The 25,014-nt window shown below is 34.1% G+C and overlaps 3 protein-coding genes across 4 annotated transcripts in view; all 3 read left to right on the top strand.

Annotated features, from left to right (window-relative positions):
- Positions 1 to 200: 200 nt before the first annotated feature.
- On the top strand, positions 201 to 18,432 carry LOC18095407 (probable xyloglucan galactosyltransferase GT17). Its single transcript, XM_006369996.3, has 2 exons — positions 201 to 2,347; positions 18,381 to 18,432. The coding sequence occupies exon 1, from the start codon at positions 799 to 801 to the stop codon at positions 2,260 to 2,262; it is 1,464 nt and encodes a 487-aa protein (XP_006370058.2). The 5' UTR covers positions 201 to 798; the 3' UTR covers positions 2,263 to 2,347; positions 18,381 to 18,432.
- The window catches only part of LOC7459136 (uncharacterized), a 30,384-nt gene continuing 18,393 nt past the window's right edge, over positions 13,024 to 25,014 (top strand). The window contains exon 1 of the mRNA XM_052450111.1: positions 13,024 to 13,421. Within this exon, the coding sequence (XP_052306071.1) occupies positions 13,184 to 13,421 (238 nt within the window). The 5' untranslated portion in view covers positions 13,024 to 13,183. The remainder of the gene's footprint in view (positions 13,422 to 25,014) is intronic.
- LOC18095405 (probable xyloglucan galactosyltransferase GT17) lies at positions 14,558 to 18,432 on the top strand. 2 transcript variants are annotated; one of them, XM_052450112.1, is made up of 2 exons: positions 14,558 to 14,682; positions 15,981 to 18,432. In XM_052450112.1, exon 2 carries the CDS (start codon positions 16,832 to 16,834, stop codon positions 18,293 to 18,295), a length of 1,464 nt encoding a protein of 487 aa, XP_052306072.1. In that variant the 5' UTR covers positions 14,558 to 14,682; positions 15,981 to 16,831; the 3' UTR covers positions 18,296 to 18,432. The 2 variants fall into 2 exon arrangements, with proteins under 2 accessions (XP_052306072.1, XP_052306073.1); XM_052450113.1 differs by lacking the exon at positions 14,558 to 14,682 and having other exon boundaries at positions 15,034 to 16,214; positions 16,293 to 18,432.

Raw genomic sequence — 25,014 nt, 5'->3', positions numbered from 1 at the left:
GTTGATTTGAAATTACACTTCATAATTTGTTTTAATTTTTTTTCTATCAGGTTATCTTGGTATCATGACGCAAATCGTAGTTTTGACGGGTTAATCTATAGGTTGTCTTTTCACCTACCAAGTTGATCGGGTCACATTAAGTCAATTCTCATCCAATTTAATTTTTTTATTAAAAAAAATAGAAATATCTAAACATTTTTATATTAAAAAAATTGATCTATAGTACGGGTCAATAACGATATAGTATAATAATGTTACGCTATTAGAAATTAGCTGTATATAGTCGTCCTAGTAACGTGTATACCACCGCATAATTAATTTAAGCGATGATATGCACGTATTGATTATAGCATTGATTACCGGGAGAATTCAACCATGCTGCTCGATTTTCTAATCCAAATTATGGTAGATAAACTCCGAGTAAATAGTAAATCCTTGTTTTTGGATATAGATTTGATGAGATTAGGGCAAGTCAGTGGAGATTGCATGTGAATATGGAAACTTGTCCTATTCCGATTCGTCTAACATAACTTGTCCCCGTGTTAACAAGTTTTCCTTCTTTCTTTCCTTTTCTTTTCGGGGGGACAACTTTTTCCTTCTTTCATTAATGGAAATTGTTTGTCCTCACCAAACTCCACACAGCTCACCAGTCTTTGACTTGTTCTGTCACTCACGCCACCATTTTTAAAGGTTTCATCCCCTTTTTCTGTCCTGTTTGAAACAGAAAGGCTTCCACTCCCCACCCTTCCAATCCTTCTCCTTCCCTTTCGCTTTGTATGGTCGGAGACATCTACAGTAATGGTTGTCAAGAAAAAATCTATATCATCTGCATCTCCATGGTCGACGGAGAAAGGGAAGTACTCTAAAACCAACGAAATACATTACTCATTCCTTAAACCACAGTTGAGACACGCTCTACTACTCTGTTTCTTGCTTTCTGTTTGGTTTGTTATTCTAAGATGTTTTCTCTCGTCCTCCTCCACGAGCGAAAACAACATGGAGAAGCAAAACGTAGATGAAAAGGCCAAGACAACATCGAAATCATCTGCGATATCCAAGTGTGAAGGAGGAATGTCAGTGTATTTATATGACATGCCCGCTGAGTTCAACAAGGGTTTACTTAAAGATTGCAGCCATCTAAATGCTTACACTGACATGTGTCCTCATGTGGCAAATCGCGGATTAGGCCAACCACTCTCCTACATGGTAGAGTCCGCCGTCGCCACCACATGGTTTGCCACCCACCAGTTCATTGCGGAGATGATTTTTCACGCTCGTATGGAGAACCATCCATGTCGTGTTTTGGATCCTATAAATGCCAAGCTATTCTACGTGCCATTCTATGGTGGACTCGATGCCTCAAGCAAGTTCCACGATGCCAATCTCACGGCACGCGATGAACTAGCCGTCCGATTAGCAGATTATCTCCGATCAAAACCATGGTGGGAGAGGCATCACGGTAAGGACCATTTCTTAGTCCTAGGAAGGACCGCATGGGATTTCTTGAGAAGAAATAACGACTTTGGAAACTCTCTCCTAAATCTGCCAGACGTGCAAAACATGTCGGTGCTGACTGTAGAGCGAAACCCTTGGGATCGAGTCCACAACCAACATGGCATCCCTTACCCTTCCTATTTCCACCCGTACACGTCACACGAGATGATGACGTGGCAGAACAAGATGAGACAATCAAGTAGGCCCCACCTCTTCTCCTTTATAGGGGGGCCACGTAGAGGAGTTGAGAAAGCTGCTGTAAGGGACGAGTTAATAAGGCAGTGCAGCGAGTCAGGTCGCTGCAAGCTTCTAAAATGTGGGAAAGGACCCAGTAAATGCCATGACCCAATTGAGGTACTTAAGGTGATGTCTCAGTCCCAGTTTTGCTTGCAAGCTCCCGGTGACTCGTTCACTCGGAGGTCAACTTTTGACTCAGTGTTGGCAGGTTGCATACCTGTGTTTTTCTCACCTCACACTGTGTATACTCAGTATGAGTGGTTTTTTCCAGCTGGGGATGCGAGAGAGTATTCAGTTTACATAGATGAAAATGCTTTGAAGACGGGAAATGGAAGCAAAAGGGTAGTTAGCATTGAGGAAGAGCTTTTCAAGATTGAGAGAGAGAAGGTGGAGAGAATGAGAAGCGCAGTAATAAATTTGATGCCGAGACTCACCTATGCACACCCTAATGCGACTGATCTAGGGTTTCAAGATGCTGTGGATGTTGCCCTTGAGGCATTGTGGGCCAAGCGTTTGAAGTTGAACGTCTAATCAAGGGAGCCTCCTGCCTTCAGTGTTAACTAAGATAGTCGAATCAGGTCTCCTAAAGGCAACACATAGCGCATTCTTTCTGAACCTTTATCATATAAGGATGGAGATTATCACAATATTAGCAGATTATCCATTATTGTTTCTTTAGCATCTTCGGTGTTTCTACACCTATAATGTTTCTCATTGATTTTTTTTACAAACATTATTGCATTTAGTTGCTGTGGTTTATATAGGCGAATCCAAAAAAAAGCATTATTCTCCTGTTTATTTTTACATTTTAAAAATATTTTTAAAAAAATTAAAAATTCTTTAATTTTTTATTTGCTTTGAATTAATATTTTTAGATTATTTTGATATGCTGATGTCAAAAATAATTTTTAAAAAATAAAAAAAATATTATTTTGATATATTTTCAAGTGAAAAACAATCGCAACCACACTTACAATCAAACTAGTTGAATCCAAAGAACTAATAAATAACATTAAATCATTAATAACATGCATAAAGTTTCAATTCCTATAACTGCCAAAACTTAACTAGCTTACATATATATGCAATTTGAATTAAAAATTAGTTTCCTAGATATATTTTGGTCATGAACAAGCTTTGTAAACCTAGGATCAATAATATTGCTTCACAATGCATTAATCAAACAAAACAAACAAATATTGTTTTATCAAAACTAACCTAAGAAGAAAGCTTTTGTCATATTAAAAACATCAAACACAATTTAAAAACAACATCAAACCGTAAAATCAAAATCATAACAACAAAAACAAAAACATAGCCCTTACTCTTTTAAGCATTCTAAAACCTTATCACCCTATTTGCAAATATAAATTTAGACCAAATGACAACCAAAATCTTCTAAATCGGGCCACATAGACTCCACTTTTAGGTTAGAAAATATACCTTCAAAACCCTAGAACAACTACTGTTTTCTTTGTAAAGTTTTGATTTCACAAACTTAGTGCCCTTTCAAAACTGAATAAACCCTTGTGTTAGGCTCGTAAACCCTCACAACTAGGTTATTTTCTCAATGTTTCTCTCCTCCCTTTCTCTCTTTTTTCCCCTCTTCTCAGTTCTGATTTTCAGGGGTTATTTAATGGGTTTGGCTAAGGATTTTTGTTAGATTCAATCAAAGATTGATCATGATTATGATTGATCATGTTTGATCAATCTTAGTGCTCAAATTGAAATGAAAGGGTTTTAGATTAAAAAAAAAACAATAGATGAAAGCTCTATATAAGGTTGGTTTTGCAGTGGTGGTTTTGGTTTTAGTGGTTTTGCCAAACTATGAGACCAATAAGTTGTTTTTTGGCCTTTTAATTTTGAAATAAATTTGATCAACCCTTGATAAGAACCTATTGAGAAAGTTTTGAGTGTGAACATATAAAAAAGTGAGTGGTTTTTCTAAATGGGTGTCATAGTCATGGTTGTATAGGTTGGCCACTTTTGAGGCCTTGTTGGAGCAACTCTGACATCAACGTTGCCTAAGACCACCTGAAGTTGGTAGAGGATGTGCACACTTTTTATTTGGATCTAACCTTATTTAATTTGGAGGCCTGTAGTTTCACATTCATTCACCAAAAGGTGCCAACTCGACTAGCCTAGAATTTAAAAATGCAAGGAAAGTTGATCGGGGATAAGATGTTGGAGACTTCTATGGAAGAATTAGGGTGTAAATGTCTAATTTCATAGGTACAAGGTTGTAGAGAGGGTGTTTCTTTGTTGAATGATGGTGGTTACAGCCCCTGAGGTGGTCAGAAACGCCATATTCATTCACCTGAAGATGCCTACTCAACAAACTAAAATTGCTCAGGAAGAAGATGAACTGCGGGTGAACGACACGTCTTCTAGGTTAAACCCTAGAAATTAGGGTTTTTGAATTTGGGATTTGGCCAATTTTAATTTGATCCCTCCTCTTCCAATTCCTTTTAATTGCACATGTGATTGTCTCACAACGTTTGATTGTATGCAATTGCACCTCTACTAAATTTAAATATTAGCCCCAAACTTCAATACCTTTTATAAACGTGTCATTGGTTTTTAATTTGCTCAATTTCATCCTTAATTGACCACTAAATCCTCAATTTCTTTCAATTTGGCTCCTGATTTCACCAATTTCTATCCTGAAATTGCATGCCACTTACAAGTTGGTCCTTAGTCTTGGAAATCTATAATTAAGTCCTAAATGGCCTCTAAACTTTATTTTTTTTTCATAATTAAGCCCCTGATTTAACCAATTAAACCTTCCAAAGTCTAATTTCAATCCCCAAACTTCAATTTCTTCTAATTAACACCCATATTGATTCTACAAACTGATTTCTCTTGCAATTAAATCCTTAATAAAATTAATTAAGTCTTCCAAAATTTTCACCGAGTCCTTACCCATCCAAATTTGTGTTTTTTACCCCAAATAAAAATATTTTCACTAGTGGGGTCTTTTTTTAGTCACAATTGGGTTGCTAATTTTATACATTTTAGTCCTTTGTGTTTTTCATTTGTGATCTTGGTCCTCCACCACCAATCTTGGGCAATGTCCTAGGCTTTCTTCATTTATTTCCTCTTGTATTTTTTTTATTTTTTATTTTTATTACTTTTTTATGTGTGTTAAAAAATAGGTAACAACACCGATGTTGATGAAGATGAAGGGCTCGAACAATTTCAGTTCAACGAAGGAGATGATGATGAACATGAAAATGACAATAAAGATCATGAAAATTCAATTTAAACATGGGATTTGAACTCATTTTTTATATAAAACATTGTAATATAATTAAGATATTTATTGTTGTTCAATATTGCATTATGTTTTGTACATATATCAAGTGTTTATTGTTGAAGAATATGGTTTTAAATAAGTTGTTGTTTTTTAAGTGATGAATGCAGGTGTTGCTGTTTAATTAGATTGGGTAGGGATCATAAAAAATATTACATCTCCGATGGATTTACTAACAGAACTAATAAATTATAATTTATTACATACATTTGTTAGTGATTTATTTCATCGGTGAGTGTAATATCACCGACGGACATCACCGACAGATATTAAATTGTTGGAGAATTATAGAGAGCTTAGGGGTAAATCAAAAAATTAATTTTAACAGACAAGTTTTCAATGGATATATCTACGTCAATGATAGTGTAATAACCGACGAAACATAAAATAGTTAGAGAGTTACATAGTGTTTGGGAAGAAAATCATGAAATTGGATAACACAAACAGATTCACCGATGGAATATAAAAAAGTCGGAGAATTACAGAGAGTTTGGAAAAAATTTAGTGTAATTTACCGATGAAAATATAAATAAATGAAAAATCATCAGTGAATTCTGGAGTTTTCCAATAAGATTTCTGAAGATTTTAAATCACTGACAGATTAATCAACAGTTTACAATTGTTTTTAAAATATTTCATCAGTAAAACTGTCAGTTAATGTGATGACGTGGATATATACTGACAAATATACCGATAAGATTTCCATCAGTGAATTTAAGCCAGATATATCGTGGCAATCCTTAGCTTTCTCCTTTATTTCCCCCATTTCCATCATTCTCTCTCAGTCTCTCTTTCTCTCTCTCTTTCTCTCTCTCTCTCTCTCTCTTTGCTAATTTAATGTCGGCGCTTTCTTTCTTGTTTTAGGTGGATGACACTCTCTCTGTTCTTCTTTAATGGCAATGCTCTCTTTGTCCTTCTACCATTCTCTCTTAGTCTGTCATCTCTCTCCCTACCAAAGTATGCCTTTTTCTTCTTAGATTTTTAGTATGTGTTTTCTAACATGTTTTCTAATAAAAAATTACTTGTACTTGGAGTTGATAAATAAAAATCACACCAACCACCAATGCAATGCAATGCAATACAATTAAAGTGTCAAAATTTAGGGAGTTTTAGTCCAATTTAGAGACATTAGTTTCTTAATAACATGAATGCACTGCCTATTTGGTATATATAATGCTGAGTTCTTTGAGTACGGGTGCATATAGTGCAATTTTTTATCGATTGCATCTATACAGAGATGTGACAACTAGCAACGTAACAGGCATATGAAAGGTCAAGTTGTGATTTACTTTTTGCAATTTGGCCCATTTTTAAGCCAAATTTGGATGGTTTTATGTCTTTGATCATGTGAATAGCTAACTAGAAAATGATGATTTTTTTGTCATGTTGATTTATATTATGAATGACTGCATAAGTGCACCACTTTGTGGGCTACTTTGTAGTTACAATTTCCTTTATTTATTTATTTATTTATTTTTATCCATAAAGGTAATGAAAAATATAATCAATACTTGAAAAATGCTCGATTCAATTCAGGCAATTGTTTACTTCAATAAGATGTTATGACATGTATGCACACATGTTAGCATGAGAAGTGAAATAGTAATTGTTAAGAGAGAAAAGGTTTGAGAGAGATCAACGAGAGAAACAGACTGCCAGAGCCATAACTTCACCATCCACCATTGGATTCATTTAGGTTTTTAGTATGTTGTGCACTAGGTTATGCTTTACAAACTAACCAGTGATCTATTGCTTTTTGAGAGATCTCACCACCGCATTATTTCTGGAAAATTGAGTTCTGGAAAGCCATAGCCTCCGGCTCAATTCTCCTTCGTTCACCATTGGATCTGCTTTATATTTCTTAGGAGGGTTTGCATAGGTGTCCTCTTTGTTCTGAATGGTAGAGATCAGGTTTGAACAACTCTGGCATTCTTCTCAGAATATTTTAGTTTCAGACATGGCTACCAGTTACCCAGGAACCAATCGACTGGTTCACCAAATCTAAATAAGCTACCAAAAAGATATAAAATCACATTCAATGACTTCCTATCAATCTAAGACTCTATTAGTATAACACTTACTCCTTAAAAATTATTTTAAAAAATCAAATGTCATAAAAGCCCTAATTCCTTAACATTTCTCAATAATCTTAATATGCATACAAAAACTCAATTAAAAAGTAAGGAGAGAGAACAAATAACTTAAATTGATAAAAAAAAAGATTTTGATCTTAAATCAAATCTCCTCATTTATTCTCTCTTTGTTAATGTAGGTTTTAATCTTCTAACAAAATAGAGCATAAATTATTATAGGATTTTATTTTTTTTAATTCTCTACATTATTATGTAATTAATAATATTCTCCCTATTAGATATAGTACCCTTAATTAATAAAAGGATTATAATAGAAAACCTAATCAATTAAATTTTTTTTTCTTGCGCTTTCACACCAATTGTCCCTTAATTATTTTAAGAACTCTAAAATTAAGCCTAACACAAAGAACCTGAACACCTCCTCAAAGGATAGGGAGGTTAACTCTCCTATATACAAAAAAGCTTAAAATATTTTTTATACTCTTAATATTTTTTTACATTTAAAATATATATTATTAACTCACTATGAAGTACGGACCAGCAACAAAATATAAAAATATAAAACAATTAATTTGAAATAATTTTTTAAAAAAGTTAAACAAACAGTATTATTTTAACCGCTGCAATTGTTTTTTTATTTTTTATTTGAAAAGTTGTTGGAGTGTGTTCCACACGCTCTAGCAAGTGGGTGGCGCTCGCGCTATTAAAGAAGCGCATGAGACCTCCCGGTAGCCAATCTGTTCATTCACCGTCTAGATAGATGAGTAGACGTGTCCTCTTCCACATGGTGCGATGCGTGTAGAGATATTATGGTTGGATTGCTGTCAGTGATCGATTGTTGCGTTTTTTTTCCTCTCATGATAACTAAAGTGCACAATTGTTCTCTGTTTATTTGTTGTATGCTTGGGTCTGGCAAGAGTTGTCAGACCCAAGTATCTTGGGTCTAGAAAACATGTCAGACCCAAGCTACTTGAGTCTGGGTACAACGCTAGACCTAATATCCTTGAATCTGACAATAATACCAAGCCCAAAAGCCTTTGGTCGGGCAACCATGTTTGATGTCAGACCCAGGCGCGACTCTGACATGGTTGCCAGAACCAAACACGCGCGGTTCTGTCAACATTTCAAGACTCAGGCATGGGTCTGACTTGTTTATCAAACCCAAAAAACTTAAAATATTTTTTATACTCTTAATATTTTTTACATTTAAAATATATATTATTAACTCACTATGAAGTACGGACCAGCAAACAAAATATAAAAAATATTAAAACAATTAATTTGAAATAATTTTTTAAAAAAGTTAAACAAACAGTATTATTTTAACCGGCAATTGTTTTTTTATTTTTTATTTGAAAAGTTGTTGGAGTGTGTTCCACACGCTCTAGCAACTGGGTGGCGCTCGCGCTATTAAAGAAGCGCATGAGACACCTCCCGGTAGCCAAATCTGTTCATTCACCGTCTAGATAGATGAGTAGACGTGTCCTCTTCCACATGGTGCGATGCGTGTAGAGATATTATGGTTGGATTGCTGTCAGTGATCGATTGTTTGCGTTTTTTTTTCCTCTCATGATAACTAAAGTGCACAATTGTTCTCTGTTTATTTGTTGTATGCTTGGGTCTGGCAAGAGTTGTCAGACCCAAGTATCTTGGGTCTAGAAAACATGTCAGACCCAAGCTACTTGAGTCTGGGTACAACGCTAGACCTAATATCCTTGAATCTGACAATAATACCAAGCCCAAAAGCCTTTTGTCGGGCAACCATGTTTGATGTCAGACCCAGGCGCGACTCTGACATGGTTGCCAGAACTAAACACGGTTCTGTCAACATTTCAAGACTCAGGCATGGGTCTGACTTGTTTATCAAACCCAAAAAACTTAAAATATTTTTTATACTCTTAATATTTTTTTACATTTAAAATATATATTATTAACTCACTATGAAGTACGGACCAGCAAACAGAATATAAAAAATATTAAAACAATTAATTTGAAATAATTTTTTAAAAAAGTTAAACAAACAGTATTATTTTAACCGCTGCAATTGTTTTTTTATTTTTTATTTGAAAAGTTGTTGGAGTGTGTTCCACACGCTCTAGCAAGTGGGTGGCGCTCGCGCTATTAAAGAAGCGCATGAGACACCTCCCGGTAGCCAAATCTGTTCATTCACCGTCTAGATAGATGAGTAGACGTGTCCTCTTCCACATGGTGCGATGCGTGTAGAGATATTATGGTTGGATTGCTGTCAGTGATCGATTGTTTGCGTTTTTTTTCCTCTCATGATAACTAAAGTGCACAATTGTTCTCTGTTTATTTGTTGTATGCTTGGGTCTGGCAAGAGTTGTCAGACCCAAGTATCTTGGGTCTAGAAAACATGTCAGACCCAAGCTACTTGAGTCTGGGTACAACGCTAGACCTAATATCCTTGAATCTGACAGTAATACCAAGCCCAAAAGCCTTTTGTCGGGCAACCATGTTTGATGTCAGACCCAGGCGCGACTCTGACATGGTTGCCAGAACCAAACACGCGCGGTTCTGTCAACATTTCAAGACTCAGGCATGGGTCTGACTTGTTTATCAAACCCAAAAAACTTAAAATATTTTTTATACTCTTAATATTTTTTTACATTTAAAATATATATTATTAACTCACTATGAAGTACGGACCAGCAAACAAAATATAAAAAATATTAAAACAATTAATTTGAAATAATTTTTTAAAAAAGTTAAACAAACAGTATTATTTTAACCGCTGCAATTGTTTTTTTATTTTTTATTTGAAAAGTTGTTGGAGTGTGTTCCACATGCTCTAGCAAGTGGGTGGCGCTCGCGCTATTAAAGAAGCACATGAGACACCTCCCGGTAGCCAAATCTGTTCATTCACCGTCTAGATAGATGAGTAGACGTGTCCTCTTCCACATGGTGCGATGCGTGTAGAGATATTATGGTTGGATTGCTGTCAGTGATCGATTGTTTGCGTTTTTTTTCCTCTCATGATAACTAAAGTGCACAATTGTTCTCTGTTTATTTGTTGTATGCTTGGGTCTGGCAAGAGTTGTCAGACCCAAGTATCTTGGGTCTAGAAAACATGTCAGACCCAAGCTACTTGAGTCTGGGTACAACGCTAGACCTAATATCCTTGAATCTGACAATAATACCAAGCCCAAAAGCCTTTGGTCGGGCAACCATGTTTGATGTCAGACCCAGGCGCGACTCTGACATGGTTGCCAGAACCAAACACGCGCGGTTCTGTCAACATTTCAAGACTCAGGCATGGGTCTGACTTGTTTATCAAACCCAAAAAACTTAAAATATTTTTTATACTCTTAATATTTTTTTACATTTAAAATATATATTATTAACTCACTATGAAGTACGGACCAGCAAACAAAATATAAAAAATATTAAAACAATTAATTTGAAATAATTTTTTAAAAAGTTAAACAAACAGTATTATTTTAACCGCTGCAATTGTTTTTTTATTTTTTATTTGAAAAGTTGTTGGAGTGTGTTCCACACGCTCTAGCAAGTGGGTGGCGCTCGCGCTATTAAAGAAGCGCATGAGACACCTCCCGGTAGCCAAATCTGTTCATTCACCGTCTAGATAGATGAGTAGACGTGTCCTCTTCCACATGGTGCGATGCGTGTAGAGATATTATGGTTGGATTGCTGTCAGTGATCGATTGTTTGCGTTGTTTTTCCTCTCATGATAACTAAAGTGCACAATTGTTCTCTGTTTATTTGTTGTATGCTTGGGTCTGGCAAGAGTTGTCAGACCCAAGTATCTTGGGTCTAGAAAACATGTCAGACCCAAGCTACTTGAGTCTGGGTACAACGCTAGACCTAATATCCTTGAATCTGACAATAATACCAAGCCCAAAAGCCTTTGGTCGGGCAACCATGTTTGATGTCAGACCCAGGCGCGACTCTGACATGGTTGCCAGAACCAAACACGCGCGGTTCTGTCAACATTTCAAGACTCAGGCATGGGTCTGACTTGTTTATCAAACCCAAAAAATTTAAAATATTTTTTATATTCTTAATATTTTTTTACATTTAAAAAATATATTATTAACTCACTATGAAGTACGGACCAGCAAACATAATATAAAAAATATTAAAACAATTAATTTTAAATAATTTTTTAAAAAATTTAAACAAACAGTATTATTTTAACCGCTGCAATTACAAACACATGCAAAGTGGCCTCAAATTCTAGAAACAAGCAGTGAGGTCGGTCCAGAACAATCTCATCGGATATAAACAAAGTCAAGCCTCCAAATCTGACTCCAAAGAGATGAAGAAGAAAACATGGACCCAAAATTTGTAGAATTGGAGGAGGCAGTTTGGGGTTTGATGGTTCACGGACAAAACAAGGATCCAAGTTCAACCGAAGTTGAGAAAATTGCAAGCCATGAAGACTTGGGATTGGGGCTTTTTAACCCTTGACTTGAGATGTTTTAAAGCAAAAACAAGGGGTGTTCAGTAAAAAAGCTAACTAAGTTATTGCGCAAAAACATGGCATCCAAACCATCAAGTCTTGGAAGCTCCCTGCTTGTGCCCTGTGTTCAAGAATTGGCCAAGGATCCTTTCGAATTGCATTTTCTGTTTTCAGTTGGTAAACCATTGTGTAAGCTCTTCGTTGTTAGACAAAATGAAGACACAACTTCAGGATTTCTTCAACCTCCCAGGTAATTAACTGGCGTTGACATTAGGAACCTTCAAATTTTAAACATTAACTTCGCTTGACAATGAAAGAAAGATGAATGGGCCATTTAATTCAACTTTTGTACATTTATGTGGCAGATTGTAACCAATGGTGCATATCGTAGCATCGAGCATCGTGCAACAGTAAACTCTAAGAAGGAAAGACTTTCAATTGCTTCATTCCATTCCCCGAGGTTTGATGGCAAAGTATGCCCAGTTCCTAGCTTGGTAACCGAACAAACACCAGCATTGTTTAAAGAAGTTACAGTTAAAGAGTACTTCAAGGGCCTGTTTTCTCGTGAGCTTGTTGGAAAATCTTATCTTGATACATTGAGAATACAAGATGGTCACGCCTAAAATTTGGCCGAATTCTGTCCTATGAATATGTAAAATTTGTTATATAAGAGGTGCTTTGAAAGTTGTTAGAAATAAATGAGCTATAACTATTAGTTCAGAAAATTTCTGTAAGACTTGCAATACTTTATGTAAAAACAGATATATGAAACATTATGTTGAATGGGGTGACGAAATGTGCTGTTATGGAATCGGACCAACACTGTTATACGAACAATATGATAGAATTTGGAATACGAAGGCAGATGATGCGTTTATTTGCAATTTTATGTGCTGAACTTCTTGAATTTTTAGTGCAAGATGGGATAAGTTTTCAGAATGCCTTTATTTGATAGCTTGTATAAAAGGGAAAACATATATATATATATATATATGTTTGCTGTTGAGGATGTGTTGTCAGGCAATTTACAGATTGAGAGGGGAACTTTTCTGGTATTGATTGGCAGATGAAATCCTTGAATTTTTTGGCTCCTAGTCCCATGTACTCGGCATACATATATATGGGATCATTGATGCATTCACGATGCTTTCGAATGGCTCTGGAGAAGAGTAAAAGGTTCAACTAAGCTTCAAACCCAATCTAATCGGAGACTAGCGGGATTGATCTGAGAAAGAGAAATACAACACAATAACTACTATGACATGAGCTACCATTTAGAAATGGATAAGTTTGGCATTTACGTTTGTCTTAGCCAACCCAGTTGCCGAGTCCAAACAAACCAACGATGTTCCACTGCCGTAGGATACTGCTTGATCTAGGAAGCATAGCTTTCACCTGGTGAAGTTATACAAGAACTCAACTTACTATCATCCTTACCCAGATTTATATTACCATTATCCTTCTAGATACGTGATGCATTACCTGATTTTCTCTTCAGCTAGAATTCAATGATGAATAGAACAGAAAGGCTAAAGTACTCACATATACAAATTGTATTGCCCTCGAATAATCAAGGAGCACTTTCTTTTGCACAACTTTACAGAGATGACAATGGACACATTGAGATTTTTTCAACTCCTTTTTCTTGCTTGTTTCACTTCTGTAGTTATGGCTTGCAATGATGATTTTATATCGGCTGTTGGTGATCCAGGGATGCGAAGGGATGGCCTTAGGGTGGCAATTGAGGCATGGAATCAGTGCAATGAGGTTGGAGAAGAAGCTGTCAACATGGGAAGTCCAAGAATGGCAGATTGCTTTGATGTTGACCATTCTACATCATCTGGTGAGAAATGTTTAGTTCCTCTACATCTTTGCGCTGTTACTTATTATGAATACAATTTCGCAAGAAAAGAACGCGAGGAACTAGTGGATTGTTTTTTTTTTTTAACCCTTTCACAGATTCAAGCCAAAGTTACGGATTCATTATAAGAGAAGCTTTCCATGATTAATATCAATATTTTTCTTAAAACCTTTTCTCTGCAAAAACTATTTTACTTAAGCTTGTAATCATGGCCGAACAAACCCTATTAATCCTAATTAACAATGTAATTCTACTAATAGTATCTGTTAATTACTTAGTCCACGTGTTTTTATCACATTACTCGTTGGAATTTCACCATGCTCTTTGGGCTTCATGCATCTAGGTCAGTGCATATTTCTGTTTAGGAAAGGAGTGCAGACTATGGAAGATCATTCCGAGTTTTTTTATTTATTTATTTCTTTTTCCCTTGAATGACCAATACTAACAAAAAGTTTGGAGGCCCCTCAATTCCATGTTTCTGCATGTTACCAATTAACTAAAGAAAGACTAATAACGTGAGATAAAAATATGTTTTAAATTGTAACTCATTTGACAGACTTTTTGCATTTGATGCCCGAAGAAACAACAAGATCTTTGAAATCATAGGATTATGTTTTCTGTGATAGGACTTTTTTGTTAGTATATGGTTGCTAAGCTCTTTTCCTTTCTTCTTTCCATGATTCTTGATGAAGTCAACTTAATTCACAAGGTGAGTGAGGATGAGAACAGGCTGGGCTTATTGAATGATACCTACGGAAGAATAAAGGCCAGAAGTTATGACAGGTATGCGCCTAAGAAGCAGCTGTACTTGGGTAACAAATGCCAAGTAAAGGACTATCCGAAACCATGGCAATTCTGGATGATCATGCTCAAGAGTGGTAACATGGACACTTTAGCTGCTAGATGCCCCGAAAATGGCAAGAAATCAGAGCCCTTTGCACCGGAATCTCGTTTTCCATGCTTTGGAGAAGGGTGGATGAACATGCCCAAGATGTACCATAATTATACCGGTGTGCATGGAAACAATACCTTGGATGCTAATGTCAAGAGTGGAGTTGTCGACAACAGCACCTCTTATTTCAATGTCACTTGGCAAAAGGAGTTAGGGAAAGGAAGCTGGGTCTTTCATTTCTACTTGAAAACATCCTCAAAGTATCCATGGTTGATGCTATACCTAAGATCGGATGCCACCAAAGGATTCTCCGGTGGTTATCACTACCAAACAAGGGGCATGTCAAAAATAGTAAGTTATGTTTTTTTCCTTCGTTCTCCTCTCATACTCGTTCTTCTGAATTTTGGACTTTTCAATTGAAAATTGCAGATTCAAATTCTTAGATAAGTACACAGTACACAGATTTTAACATCATTCTTGTCAAAATCCAATGATTAATCAATGTATCATACTTTCAAAATATTTCATATATTCATACAGGTGCCAAAGTCACAAAACTTTAAAGTAAAATTCAAGCTAAACATTACACAAGGAGGTGGACCAGGAAGCCAGTTCTACCTGATGGACATTGGGAGCTGTTGGAAAAACGATGGCAGTACTCTAAATGGCAATCAAACTTTAATGTTTTCATATATCTGACCAATTTAAAGTTTAATTTCAGTTTCTAAACTTCAATTTTTTTTTATTAACACTCAAATTGACTCCAAAAAACTTATTTTCCTTGCAATTAAGTTCTCGATAAAATTAATTAAGCCTTTCAAAATCCTTATTGAATCCTTACTAATTCAAATTAGTATTTCTTTACCCCAAATAAAATATTATCACCAATAGGACCTTTTATCAATCAGAATTGGGTTGCTAATTTGTCAATCTTGTACATTCTAGTCCTCCAACTTTTTCATTTGTTATTTTGGTCTTTCAGCACCAACTTGTAAAATTTTTTAGGCTTTTTTCAAGTGCATCCTCTTGAATTTTTTGGATTTTTTTTCTATATTTTTTTGTGGGGTTAAAAATGGGTAACAATAGATGCCCTCTCTTGTTGGGCAATCTTTTACAATGTTTACGAAGAAAAAATCTTTCTTAAAAAAATTGTTTGTGTTTAATTTTTGAAGATATTATTATGATTCATCTATAATTTTTTTTGTTTCTTATAGATGAATTTTATTTTTAAAAATAAAAAATATTTGTTTTTAAATAATATTTATAACATGTCCGGCTTTGCGTAATATTTTTTCATCTTATTTTTCTCAATTAGTTCCATATGTGTTTCTATTTCTATTATCTTTTATTGATTTTAATAATCAAATTCAACAAACATAAATAAGCAAATATCTTGTTTTATAGGATTAAATATCTTGATCTAAGTTCATTTCTTAATTTTTAAAATTTTTTTATAGTTATTGTTAATGACTTTTTTTATATTTATTTATAAGGAAAGTTATTGATTTATTTAATTAGATACTTGTATAAACTTTTTAATATTTACTTTGATTTTTTTTATATAAAAAAACACTTTGAAATAGGGTATATATCTTTTTTTTAAAAAAAGAATGTCATGAAACTAATTATTTGAAGTAGAGAAATTTCAGTGCCCGTCGGTTCATATTTTAATTGGAAGCAATCATATGAAGATGGGAGGGTCTGCTGCAGTGGGACAACAGACAGGGTGTTGGAAATGGACTTGTGAATCCGTTTTAGCATTGCTGGGAAAATGACTTGCAGGAAACCTAAGATATCATCATCAGAGGGCCAGCAGAGCTCTAGAATGGAAGTGCTCTTCGCTGATTATTTCAATATTGAAGAATGATCTTCAATCTTGAAAGGTACATGTTTGTTTGGTCAATGATTGAAAGTTACCAACCACAGAAAAATGAATATCAGAAGAATTTTGATTTTTTCAGGGCCCGCCGCATAATTAATTTGAGTAACGTGTATACCACCGCATAATTAATTTGAGTGATGACGTGCACGTATTGATTATATATAGCATTGATTACCGGGAGAATTCAACCATTCTACTCGATTTTCTAATCCAAATTATGGTAGATAAACTCCGAGTAAATAGTAAATCCTTGTTTTTGGATATATATTTGATGAGATTAGGGCACGTCAATGGAGATTGCTCATGAATATATATGGAAACTTGTCCTATTCCGATTCGTCTACCATAAATTGTCCCAGTGTTAATATGTTTTCCATCTTTATTTCCTTTTCTTTTCGGGGGGACGACAACTTTTTCCTTCTTTCATTAATGGAAATTTTGTCCTCACCAAACTCCATGGAGCTCACCAGTCTTTGACTTGTTCTGTCACTCAGGCCACCATTTTTAGAGGTTTCATCCCCTTTTTCTGTCCTGTTTGAAACAGAAAGGCTTCCACTCCCCACCCTTCCAATCCTTCTCCTTCCCTTTCGCTTTGTATGGTCGGAGACATCTACAGCAATGGTTGTCAAGAAAAAATCTATATCGTCTGCATCTCCATGGACGGAGAAAGGGAAGTACTCTAAAACCAACGAAATACATTACTCGTTTCTTAAACCACAGTTGAGACACGCTCTACTACTCTGTTTCTTGCTTTCTGTTTGGTTTGTTATTCTAAGATGTTTTCTCTTGTCCTCCTCCACGAGCGAAAACAACATCGAGAAACTAAACGTAGATGAAAAGGCGCCCAAGACAACATCGAAATCATCTGCGATATCCAAGTGTGAAGGAGGAATGTCAGTGTATTTATATGACATGCCCGCTGAGTTCAACAAGGGTTTACTTAAAGATTGCAGCCATCTAAATCCTTACACTGACATGTGTCCTCATGTGGCAAATCGCGGATTAGGCCAACCACTCTCCTACATGGCAGAGTCCGCCGTCGCCACCACATGGTTTGCCACCCACCAGTTCATTGCGGAGATGATTTTTCACGCTCGTATGGAGAACCATCCATGTCGTGTTTTGGATCCTATAAATGCCAAGCTATTCTACGTGCCATTCTATGGTGGACTCGATGCCTCAAGCAAGTTCCACGATGCAAATCTCACGGCACGCGATGAACTAGCCGTCCGATTAGCAGATTATCTCCGATCAAAACCATGGTGGGAGAGGCATCACGGTAAGGACCATTTCTTAGTCCTAGGAAGGACCGCATGGGATTTCTTGAGAAGAAATAACAACTTTGGAAACTCTCTCCTAAATCTGCCAGACGTGCAAAACATGTCGGTGCTGACTGTAGAGCGAAACCCTTGGGATCGAGTCCACAACCAACATGGCATCCCTTACCCTTCCTATTTCCACCCGTACACGTCACACGAGATGATGACGTGGCAGAACAAGATGAGACAATCAAGTAGGCCCCACCTCTTCTCCTTTATAGGGGGGCCACGTAGAGGAGTTGAGAAAGCTGCTGTAAGGGACGAGTTAATAAGGCAGTGCAGCGAGTCAGGTCGATGCAAGCTTCTAAAATGTGGGAAAGGACCCAGTAAATGCCATTACCCAATTGAGGTACTTAAGGTGATGTCTCAGTCCCAGTTTTGCTTGCAAGCTCCCGGTGACTCGTTCACTCGGAGGTCAACTTTTGACTCAGTGTTGGCAGGTTGCATACCTGTGTTTTTCTCACCTCACACTGTGTATACTCAGTATGAGTGGTTTTTTCCAGCTGGGGATGCGAGAGAGTATTCAGTTTACATAGATGAAAATGCTTTGAAGACGGGAAATGGAAGCAAAAGGGTAGTTAGCATTGAGGAAGAGCTTTTCAAGATTGAGAGAGAGCAGGTGGAGAGAATGAGAAGCGCAGTAATAAATTTGATGCCGAGACTCACCTATGCACACCCTAATGCGACTGATCTAGGGTTTCAAGATGCTGTGGATGTTGCCCTTGAGGCATTGTGGGCCAAGCGTTTAAAGTTGAACGTCTAATCAAGGGAGCCTCCTGCCTTCAGTGTTAACTAAGATAGTCGAATCAGGTCTCCTTAAGGCAACACATAGCGCATTGTTTCTGAACCTTTATCATATAAGGATGGAGATTATCACAATATATAGTTTTACTGCTTCAATTTCGTGTTTTTTATTATTATTATTTTTTTTGCAGAAATATTAGCAGATTATCCATTATTGTCTCTTTCGCACCTTCGGTGTTTCTACACCTATAATGTTTCTCATTGAATTTTTTACAAATATTATTGCATTTAGATGCTGTCGTTTATATAGGTGAAATAAAAAAAAAATATCATTGTCCTGTTTTTTTAAAAAATTTAAATTTTTTTTATTTGCTTCAAATTAATATTTTTTGATATTTTTAGATCATTTTGATACGCTGATGTCAAAAATAATTTTTTAAAAATAAAAAAAATATTATTTTAGTATATTTTCAAGTGAAAAACAACCATAACCACACTTTCAAAGAAGCTATTAAGTATAATAAAAGTCTTTTATAGCTTAGTGCATACCTTGTTGATAATCTATTTTTATGAACATAGGTCTGCATAATCTAGGAGAAAAGTAAAAAGATCACGATAAAAAGAAGTTCTAAAAAAAAAAAAACTTTAGATTTTCCTAAAAAACATTTTTTCCTTATTATATATAAATCTTAATTATTTGTTAACTAAAAAATTACAATTAACTTCTACCCATAAATCACATAAGCAATAAAATTTATAAACTGTAAACAACAATTTTCAGAGCTCTTTAATTTTCCCAAGTTTCAGCATATGTGTGAAGCTTGGTAAACTATAACTATCACCACCAAAAAATTATATAGTACCATTGAAATTATTAACAAAATATTTTTCATCGGTACTTCTAATGATTATAGCGATGGAAATTCCTGATTATAATCACGACAAAATTATTTTTGTCAGTAAATACAAATAGACTAAATAATTAAAAAAATAAAAAGATTTTCTATAGTTGAATCCATCTTCAAAATGACATGTCATCAATAACCGATAGAATTACCGACAGTATATTTCATCATTATATTTTATCGACAAGTTCATCGGCAGATCTAAAAGTGTTATAATCGGCAACATCCTCATTATCCCCTTCTTTTTATTCTGTTTCTGCAAATCAAAACAATAACCTCTCCCTTCTATTTTGGTACAAATCTAAGTCTCATCATTACAAATTTCAACCACCCAACATTTCATAGTGTCTACATCATTGTCTTAATACAATTTTCTCTAAATACTCTCTACACCAAGTAAGAAAACCTACTTATTGATATTTTAAGTTAATGTATCATTGTTTTTTAGTATTTGTAGTGTAGTTTGCTTGTGTATTTTAGTGTTTTACAACCTTTTCATAGAGAATTAGAGTTTGATTTCTATTTAGGGTTTGTTTGTGATTTGGGCAAATTTGAATTTGTTTGTAATTTGATATAATTGATTGTGATTTTATAACTTAGGTGTGTTATACTAAAAGAAATTATGAGTTATTTAATTAGTAACAATCATATTTTGTCAATTTTATTGTTAAGTTGAAAATTTTAGAGAAATTGATATTTTATGGAATTGAAAATAATTAAATTATATTAATCTAGATTGAATAAGTTTGAATTGAACAAATGATAAATAACTAGTTGGGTTATTGATTACTTGCAATTAATTGGATTTATTTAGTTGATATTTTTACGCATCATTATATTTTTTGTACAAAAATAATAATTAATTATTAGATTGTGAATTAATTTTTAATTACCAAAGTTATATTTTGAATTTATTGTTACATTATTAATAAATGTCATCATCATTAATCTATATAGGTTTTCTAAGTAATGAATGATCATTTGTGAATGTATCTAGATTTACCTCAAGGGGTGTTTAGGGAAGATTATTATAGAGGGGTTAAGAGTTTTATTAATTTTACACTTTCAAATCCAAAGAATATTAGTGGATGCAAAATTAGATGTTTATATGTGAAGTGTAAAAACAAAAAAATCAGATGTTGTGATGATGCATTTCCTAAAAAAAGGGTTCGTTGAAAAATACTTGTGTTGATTTGCACACAGAGACCATGTTAGAAAGGATTGTTGGCTCAATATTTAGTTCTGGAAATATACATGAAGTCGATGATAATAGTAATTATTATAGGAATATGATGACGGATGGAATGAGAATAAATTATTGTTATTCAGGTAAAGGTTCATGTGTAAATGAAGAACCAAATGTAGATGCAACTAGGTTTTTTTTTTTATCTTTTAAAAGATTCTAATGAACCATTATGGAATGGGTACACAAATTATAATAAATTATCGATCATTACCTGAGTATTTTTCATAAAGTTAGATTATGGTATAAGTGAAGCCGGCTATGATAGCATAATCATATGGGCAAAAAATATTTTACTTGAAAAGAATAAGTTGAAAAAGAACTTTTATGCTGCAAATTTATGATGAAACTCTTTGGCCTGAGATATCAAAAAATTGATATGTGCCCAACTTTTTGCATGTTGTATTATGATGAAGATGTAAATTTAACTGAGTGTAAAACATGTAGGTATGCTCGGTATAAACCCAATATAGGTAGGTGAATGACACTTATGGCATACAAAAAACTAAGATATTTTCCTATCACTACTAGGCTACAAAGATTATCTATGTCTTCAAAAACAGTTGAGCATATGATGCGAAGGATGGAGTAATTGTGTATTTTTTCGATGGAGAAGCTTGAAAGCAATTTAACAATTGCATCTTCGGTTTTCAATGAAACCACGCAACGTGCATCTTAGTTTGTGTACAAATAAGTTTAATCCATTTAGGTCATTTATTGCACCCTATTCTTGTTGTTTAATTATACTAACAGTTTGCAACTTGCCCCCGAGGATATATATGAGGCAAGAATTCATATTCTTATCTACAATAATATCCAGTCCTTATAGTCCAGGTAGGAATGTAGATATTTATCTTTAACCGTTGATTGATGGGTTGAAAATTATAGTCATTCGGGGTTTTGACATGTAATGTCTTAAGGAAACAAAATTTTCAAATAAAGACAGCTTTGATGTGAACTATAAATAAGTTTCATGTGTATGAGATGGTTTTATGATGGAGTATACATGGAAGATTAGCTTTTCTATAGTATATGGAAAACAATAAAGCATTCACCTTAACAAATGGTGGTAAAACTTTTTTTTTTTTTGCCAAAGGTTCTTGTCAAATCATTATTGATACAGAAAAAATAGAAACGACTTTTTGAAAGATAAAGCTAAAAAAGATGTTATATTGCTTGTACTATTGTGTAAAGAATTATATGATGTAATATCGCGGTATAAGAACATTGTATTTGATTTTCAATTCAGTAAACATAAGTTTTCTAGTTTTGGTGTGCCCCATGATTGGGTGGAGTGAAATGTTTTTTGGGAGTTTATGTGTTTGAAAAGATTTTTAACACAGTTATGAACATCAAAGGATAACATAAAAGCAGCACAAATATAAATTTTTTTTTTTGTGAGTGTCATAATATAGAGTTACTTAGTGATTAAGTACGTATCGTAAAGCTCAAATCCATTTATACCTCAGATAAAAAAAATCATAATTTTTTGTTTACGAATGGTTTAAGAGTATGCAATTTCCTTATGGATAGGCTTCGAACATAGCTAGATTGATGAATTTGAAGGAATGCAGATTGTATGGAATGAAGAATTATGACTGTCATATGTTTATGCAAACACTCATTTCAATTGCATATAGGAATTTATTGTCAGAAAGGATATGAAATGCACTCACAGAGATTAGTTATTTTTTAAGAAATGTTTTCTCAAACAATTTGTGTTCACAACATATGGAACAACTTGAAAGGAACATTCTTGAGACAATATGTAAATTTGAGATGATTTTCCCTCTCTCGGTCTTCGATCTAATAGAGCATCTGCCTATACACTTAGCGTATAAAGCAAAAATTAGAAGGCTTGTGTAATACAAATGGATGTATATTTTTTAGAGGTTAGGAATAACATTCATTCTAAGTGTGTAATGTGTTTTTTTTTAACTTTTGGTCATTCAATGAATATATGCTTATGTTTACCTCCATGTAGGTACTTGTTCAACAATAAAAAAAGGTTAAAAACAAGGCGCATGTTAAGGCGTATATGTGTGAGACTTATATTGTTAAAGAGATTTCAATAATTATCTCATATTATTTAGAGCCTCATATGCAAACAAGAATCAACTGTGTTCCAAGACATGATGATGTTGGTGAAATGTCTTCTGGTGGAAATGTTTCAATATTTTCTCATTCTGAACAACCATTGTCAAAGAATATAGTTTCAAGAAGATATTTGACAAATATCAAATTTAGATAAACACGTAATTGTGTGCTATTTAACTGTCATGAACTGAGACATTTTTTTCAGTAAGTCAAATTCACAATTTTACAATCTTGAATCATTTTCTCTTGTATTCTCATTTAGGCTAAACTCCTAGTAACTTTCTTATAGACAACATCGTCAATTCTTATAATTTCAAAATCCAAATCTTATTGAAGCTCAAATTTTTCAAATATAAGATGAACAATTCATAATATGGTATAAAACACAAGTAAGTTTGTAATTATTTGTAACTGTAATAAGAATACATTTATTTAATTTTTTTAATCGTTAATGGTTGTTATCTTTAACTAGGTATACAACTTGAGAGACAATGCTAAAAGTTCAAAATTACTTTTTTGGGTCCAAAATGAAAGATCAAGTGTTATAACGGGTATTTTATCAATAGATATATATGTCTTCCGTATTGAAGATTATGGTGAAGGTAGAAATATCTATAATAATAGGGTTTGTGTTAAAGGATCAACTTCCAATGGATTTGAAGTTGATTATTATGGCAAGTTAGAAGAGGTGATTAAATTGCAATATCATAGGGTGCAAAACACAATTTTTTTATTCAAAGGCTATTTATATGATACTGGTAAAGGAATTAGAGTGGATCATCACCATCGTTTAGTTAAAATTAATAAAAGAGGTAGACTTAGCAACATTAATGATGTTTTTGTTTGCCAAACAATGTCAACAAGTGTAATACACATTCACTCCTTCCTATAAAAAAGATTATACAAAAGTTAATTGGTTATTTATTATAAAAACCAAACCTAAAAGTTGTGAACGATGGCAAGGATAAATTAAGTGAGGGGAGAAGATGTATTTCAAATAAATGAGCTAGTTGATCCATATCAAGTTACTCTATCTACCGAGTTAGAAGAAATTATGATTTTTGTGTCATTAAGAACACTTATGTTCATGTTATTGTTGATGAGTTAAATGATTTATTGAATACTAGTGGACATACTGATTATCGCACTTGTGCGCATGAAGTTGCAGCGTCGGGATCAAGGAGTCGCCACTTAATTGTTTGGTTCAGGGTCATTAGAAGACCCGAGTGGACTGATCTTATATGAAATTCTAAGGTAAGGGACTGGTTGTAGCTGGGAAAAGTATTAACACCCCTAGCACACTTTACCTGAGGTAAGCTGCATTGTATGGTCTAGATGTGGCTTAAAGGTGTTGATGGGTTCCTAACCGATGGTCTGTTTATGTCTTAGAATAAAAATTTATTCTCATGAATAAATCTAGCGTTTTGAATTCATTATAAGCTTGTATGCCCAAAAAAATATTTATGGGAAGAATCCATGTAGGTGCTCTGACATGGTTCACCTATCTTGGAAGGCGAAAGAGTTTTTCACAACTCGTATATTATGGTAAAAAATACTCTCAATTAAAATTGGTGAATATCTGAAATAATTCTGAAAATTTTCTAGTCAACTTTTGGTATTTAAAAGCTAGGCTACTTATAGGTCTAACATTTATACCATAATTTTAACCATTAATTCTCATGAATTAAAGTTTTTAGGGGTTATTGAAATATTCTCATAAAAATATAATTTTTATCCTTTTGAGATTTTGATGAAAAGCATGTATTTTAATACTAGGACAACATCTTACAATGTAAGTCTACAACCCTCTTAATAAATAAAATTGCTGGAAAAATATGTGAGGAATCCAAAAATAAGTTTAAATTGGTCCTTGAAATTTTTTTAGGGAATTTATTTGGGGCTCTATTTGGCAAAAAAATCTTTTTTATTCAAAACAAAACTGTCAAAATAGACCTAAAAGTGTGTTTGTCAAACAACCTCTTAGGCCAAAAATTCCTCAACAATAAAAGAAACCAACCAAATAAAGCCTTAGTACTCGACATAAAAAAACCAATCGACTTGACTCGAAAATACTGGTTCAACCCTGAACCAAACTGAAAACCATGGTTTGACCTGAAACTAAAGAAAAACAAATAATCAAACAAAAAACAGATCAAAACTAAAAAAAAAACACGAAAACATAATTTTTTTGACAAAAACAAATCAAACACTAAGAACATGAAGAGCACAATGAACATTCAAACCGAAACCCAGAAAACACAAATCACATACCAAACAAGTTTTCATGATATCAAGGGATACGTTTTGTTCATAGTCATGCGTAGATCAAGAATCAAGCATCCATTTTCTTTAATTAACACTCAAAAGCCACAATTTGATCAAAATGTGTTTGGGTAGTTGAAAAAACTCTATAATCTAAATACACGAATACATGTTATGGATGCATTTTAATCCTAGATTATTTGCTAAAGATGACAAGTTAATATGTATGTG

This window comes from Populus trichocarpa, chromosome 1, assembly GCF_000002775.5.
Source record: "Populus trichocarpa isolate Nisqually-1 chromosome 1, P.trichocarpa_v4.1, whole genome shotgun sequence".
NCBI classification, from domain to species: Eukaryota; Viridiplantae; Streptophyta; class Magnoliopsida; order Malpighiales; family Salicaceae; genus Populus; species Populus trichocarpa.
Note: the sequence above shows the minus strand (reverse complement) of the source record. Positions and strands in the feature narration are given on the sequence as shown.